Source organism: Myotis davidii, unplaced genomic scaffold (assembly GCF_000327345.1).
Source record: "Myotis davidii unplaced genomic scaffold, ASM32734v1 scaffold478, whole genome shotgun sequence".
In the NCBI taxonomy this organism is placed as follows: domain Eukaryota; kingdom Metazoa; phylum Chordata; class Mammalia; order Chiroptera; family Vespertilionidae; genus Myotis; species Myotis davidii.
The window spans coordinates 3,880,708-3,886,307 of record NW_006289570.1 but is presented as its reverse complement, the minus strand read 5'-3'; the positions used below and the strand labels follow the sequence as shown (position 1 = coordinate 3,886,307).

Sequence of the window (5,600 nt, the reverse complement as noted above, 5' to 3'; positions counted from 1 at the left end):
CACACACACACACACACACACTCACACCCCCACCATACGTATCAAGCTGGACACAGAGAAAGGGTTTAATATCTACCACATTTAAAATGCAAAGAGACTTTCTCACCAAAAATAGGAAGCCAAATAGTAAGAAAAGGTGCCGTTTGGGGTTGGTTTACTGTTTGTCCTTTTGGGGTTCAGCTCTGACAGGTTGAGCCCCCAGCCTCTTGTTAGTAGGGAGGGAGCGGAGGGGGGGGGGGGTAGGGAAGCTATTTGAAAATAGAATGCCAATACTATCCTGTAAATGCTATAAGAATCAATAACCAAACGCCCATAGCCTGGGCAGGAAATGACTTTCCTGTAACTGGAGAAGAGGGGCTGGGGGACCCCTCAGCCAGGAGGGGAGATGGGGAAGGCCTGCGGCCGGGCCCAGGCGTGCCTGCGAGCGGACAGGCCCTGCCTACCTCCTTGTCGCTGTAGGAGATGTTTCGGATTTCGTTCCACGGGAAGGAGATCTTGGGGGTCAGCCTGTTCTCGGGGTCGTAGATGTGCAGCCCCAGCGCATCCACACCGAGCAGCAGCTCGGTGCCCTTTTTGTTCTGTGGGTTCAACAGAGAGCAGCCGCTGTCAGCTCCGGCCGAGGCCCGAGGTCTCACTCATCTTCCCGCGGGGCCTGGCCCACAGCGTGACAGGTGACAAGCTTCGGCGGGTCCCCACAGAAGCCACGGCTCTCGTGTCACCCGGGGGGGCCTCCAGCTTCCTGAACCGGGGGCAGGTGGAGACACAGCTGCACCATTCTTATGACCTGCGTGTCCCCGGAGAGGGATGGCTGGGGGCGCCGGCCACTGGCTTGACGACCAAAGTAGCAGCAATCTAAGCATTGCTGACCTCCCATTAAACAGCCAGGTTATCCGAGATGTGAAATAAAAGCCTGTAAGATGAATCATTTCTTATATCAAAAGAAAAAAAAACTGTTGGCCCAGCCAGCGTGGCTCAGTGGTTGAGCATCGACCTATGAACCAGGAGGTCACAGTTCGATTCCCGGTCAGGGCACATGCCCGGGTTGCGGGCTTGATCCCCAGTGTGGGACGTGCAGGAGGCAGCCGATCCATGATTCTCGGGGGCATGCAGGAGCCAGCCGATCGATGATTCTCTCTCATCATTGGTGCTTCTATTTCTCTCTCTCTCTCTCTCTCTCTGAAATCAATAAAAAATATATATATTTTAAAAATGTATCTTAATGTGATAAAGCAAGTATAGTAAAGTGTTCATTGTAGAATCTACGCAGTGGGTTTATATGGGTAATCGCTATAAAAAAACTCAACTTTCCTGTAGGTTTGAAATTTTTTTATAATAAAATGTTGGGAAAATATATCAAAATGCCCTCACTGGTTTGGCTCAGTGGAGAGAGCCTCGGCCCCTGCCCCCCCGCACTGTGGTCTGGCCTTTGTATGACGGCAGCAGGAAGCTCCCTGCACAAGGACCTAACGCGTGTAACCCCCTGGCCGACAGCAAAGAGACTAAACCAGACTCAAGGGCAGGAAGACAGATCTGCAAACTGAGAAGGTGCCTCGACCCTGAGGGGAAGTGGGGACCTAATAGCAGGAGGAGGGGGGGCGCTCCAAGGTTCACCTCTCTTCTCTCTCCAGCACCCTGAAGGCAGGTGCCGTTAGCACACTGCGAGAGCGCTTCCTCCGCTCATCCGCAAAGCTCCGGAAACTATGTATTATGTTAACATGAGCGAGGCTTTGCACTCTGAAAACCCATGGTACCTTCTGGAAAAGGAGGTATTTTATTATGATTTATTTTTTCTTAGTTTGGCTTTTAAAAAAGAAAGGATTCCACCCTCTGCCTTCTATCATTATGACTCCAGCATTTCAGAGAGAGAGACACACACACACAGCTTTCAGTACACACACTGACGGGGAATGCAGGAGCTCGGAGGAAAAAGACTACGGTGGCCATTAGCTCTGTTGCGTAACATAAGAAACCACACACACACACATACACACACAGAACGATATCGGACTGCTTGCCGCAACGGTTGTTTCAGGATTGCAAAATACCAATTTTCTTTGAATCGAGGTGGTGGTGGGCATTATGGAGCAAGAGGCATTGGGCTGACAACCCACGGAAATGCGTTCAAATTGGTCCGGCCCAGAAGAAGCCAAACAATGAGCAAATTCAAATTAATAAAACTTCAGAAAATAAGCTTCTGCATTATTATGGAAAATCTTTTAGGCGCCTGCTTACGAGATGACATCACATAACTTGTCCGTGTGCCTTGTTTTAAGCAAAGTAATCCATTTTCTCTGTAAAAAATCAATAAAATACTTTAAAAAATATATCAAAATGAATGATATGCAAATGACACCTCCATGAGGCTGTTTAAAAATTTAGTTGATTAACTATCCATGTGCTCTATACCTCCGTATGGCAGCCCTGGTCAGCGGTCAGAGCCGCCCGAGGGCCAGCGCCCGCTTGTCGATGTTTCTAACTCTCTATCCCTCTCCCTTCCTCTCTGTAAAAAATCAATAAAATATATATATATTTTTTAAAAAAGTGTTCCAATGTACCCAGATTTAATATAACATTTTCAGAGACCCCAAAAAGGAGAGCCAACCATACCACGATGGTCGCTGTACCGTCTACGCATCTGCAGCTTGGAGCTAGCGATGAAATATCTCAATGGGTTCGCAGGAATTCCTTTGCAAGGAGCATCTAGCAGGCTGGAAAGGCCCAGCCGCAGACTGCAAACAAAGGCCGTCCTGACGCAGGAGCGACTGGCTCCCAGAGGACCGTGGACAATTAATGGTCTGAATAAAAATCCAATTAGCCTGCCAGTGAGAACAAGAGTCCACACCCACGCCAAGCGGTGAGATAGAAAATCGGCTTTACTCTCCTCGTGCCCTTGGGGAAGGAAGTACTTACAGGTCCTCCCCACGGGCCTGGACCTCACGGAGCTGGATGGAAATAATCAAACGTTGCACTCAAGCATTCAAACAGGTTTCTGCCCAGCCCGGGACCAGCCCCAGGCCCCAGAGGCTCCACCGACACTTAATTACCTCGGATCTAATTGAAGCCCCCAAAATAGACAACGAGACTGTGGGACTCTCTCCCCTTCTCTCCTTCACCGCTGAACCCTGCCAGAGTCTCCCAACACATCCCAGCCGGTGTGGCTCAGTGGATAGAGCTTTGGCCTATAGACTGAAAGGTCCCGGGTTCAATTCTGGTCAAGGGCACAGGCCCGGATTGTGGGCTCGATCCCCAGTAGGGGGTGTGAAGGAGGCAGCCGATGGATGATTCTCTCTCATCATTGATGTTTCTATCTCTCTGTCCCTCTCCCTTCCTCTCTGCAATCAATAAACATATATTTTAAAAAACAAAAAAAGCATCTCCGATCCAGAATGAGAAAGGAATGTGTTTCCGCAGTCGGGCCCTGGGTCTCTCCGGTTGCACACAGGGAACCCGGGGAAGCTTCCACGTACCCGGATGGCGAAGTAGTTCACGCCGTACATCTCCAGGTCCTGCGCTATCTTCAAATATTCCATCTCGGCCTCGTCCCTGTGGGGAAAGGAAAGGCACTGTCCCTGGAGCTGAGAGAGGAAACCGGAAGTGAGCCAGAGCAGACCCAGGCGACAAAACGGGTAACATTAATAAACTGAAAACACATTGAAACAGCGCTGAAATGAAGTGTTTGCTGTTCACTTTTTCAGTTCCCGTCAAACTCTTGGCGTTTTAGAGCGTCAGCCTGCGGACTGAAGGGTCCCGGGTTCGATTCCGGTCAAGGCCACATGCCCGGGTTGCAGGCTCGATCCCCAGTGTGGGGCGTGCAGGAGGCAGCCAATCAATGATTCTCTCTCATCATTGATGTTTCTCTCTCTCTCTCCCTCTCCCTTCCTCTCTGAAATCAATAAAAATACATATTTTTAAAAAAAGTTAAATGGAATGAAAAGATGATCAGTTCCTAAAGTGATCAGGGAAGTGCTGACTAATATTTAAGATACGTTTTACCTTTTAGATGATAAAGGTTGGGTTGATAAAAACAGGTGTTGGGGAGAACATGGGGGTGTGGAGACACGCACTGCTGACGGGCACGTAAGCAGGTACTACCTTTTTTGGGGGGGCAATTGGGTGGCACCTGTCAAAACTCAAAATGCATCCTTTTGACTCAGCGACTCTTCTAAGGAATCCACAGGCAAGTCACTCAGACCATTATGTAACGGTACAACTGCAGCATGTTTTGTAAGAGTGAAAAACCTCTAGCTACTCCAAATGCCACGGGTAGAGAAATCAGCGCGAAAGCTGTGGGCTATCTCTACGGTGGAATTCCTAACACGGAATGAAATCACCAACGCATACAGGCCCGCACACCCCGGCAGGCAGTGGGGAAAGGATTCCTACAAAACTGAACATACTCCTAGCTCTCTCTTTTCTTTTACACGAGAGGCCCAATGCACGAAATTCCTGCAAGAGTACTTGTCCACCTTCCTTCCCCCGGCTGCCGGCACCGGCTTCCCTCCAGCACCCAGGACCCAGGCTTCCCTCACAGCCCCGGCTTCTTCTGGAAGGTCAGCTGGAAGGACGTCCGGTCTAATCAGCATATTACGCTTTTATTATTATAGATGCTACAATAATGCACTTTGTGGAAGGTCAGCTGGAAGGACGTCCGGTCTAATAAGCATGTTACGCTTTTATTATTATAGATGCTACAATAATGCACTTTGTTTGACAAGCATGTCCTAGTTTTGTAGTTTGTTGTTTTTTTTTTTAAAAAAAAAAGCCCATGAAGAAATATAAACCCAAAAGGAAGCCGCCTCACCTGGCCCGGCCCCGGTGCTCCGCGTACCAGGCTGTGATCCTCTCCTCCCACATCTCTGGAGTCATCTGATACAGATTTATTACCTAGCGAAAGAGAGAGCAACATAAAAAACCCCCACACACAGGGAGCTTCGGTACCATGTGCCATGTTTATCATGACGCATCACTTCGACAAAACAGCACGGCTATTTTCTTTTTTTCCTTAAATATATTTTTATTGATTTCGGAGAGGAAGGGAGAGGAAGAGGGAGAGATAGAAACATCAATGATGAGAGGGAATCATTGATTGGCTGCCTCCTGCACGTTGGACCGAGCCCGCAACCCAGGCATGTGCCCTTGACCGGAATCGAACCTGGGACCTTTTGGTCCGCAGACCGATGCTCTATCTACTGAGCCAAGCCAGCCAGGGCAGCACGGCTGTTTTCAAAAAGCCACACACAGGGAGCCAGTCGCACGCAGGGGTGGGCGTGTCAACAGGCACCATGCAGTGTGAGTCACAACGCAGGCAGCGGTGCCACCCTTCAGGCCTAGGTGCCCGCCTTGCCGGGCAGGGCCCCCCCTTTCCTGGGCTGTGTGTCCCAGAGGGAGGAGCTCAGTAGCCTTGGGCTCACTGATCTGGGGCCGGCCTGCTCGGCCGGGCTGCGTGTGCTGCCCGCACACCCCCTTTGCCTTCGCCTGCACAGAAGCCGTCACAGGGGCAGGGAGAGCCCGGCCAAGGGGAGGAGCAGGCCTGTATTCCGCGTGACGGACGAGTGGAGCTATCAAATCAGAAGTAGCAAACCCTGCCTGGTTTGGCTCAG

General features: G+C 50.3%; 1 protein-coding gene across 1 annotated transcript in view; it reads right to left on the bottom strand.

Moving 5' to 3' along the window:
* The window catches only part of NF2 (neurofibromin 2 (merlin)), a 56,998-nt gene that overhangs the window by 14,255 nt on the left and 37,143 nt on the right, over window positions 1-5,600 (bottom strand). Inside the window, exons 7-9 of the mRNA XM_006762062.2 lie at window positions 4,802-4,884; window positions 3,468-3,543; window positions 444-578 (exon numbers count right to left, since the gene is read on the bottom strand). Coding sequence (XP_006762125.1) covers window positions 444-578; window positions 3,468-3,543; window positions 4,802-4,884 — 294 coding nt within the window. The remainder of the gene's footprint in view (window positions 1-443; window positions 579-3,467; window positions 3,544-4,801; window positions 4,885-5,600) is intronic.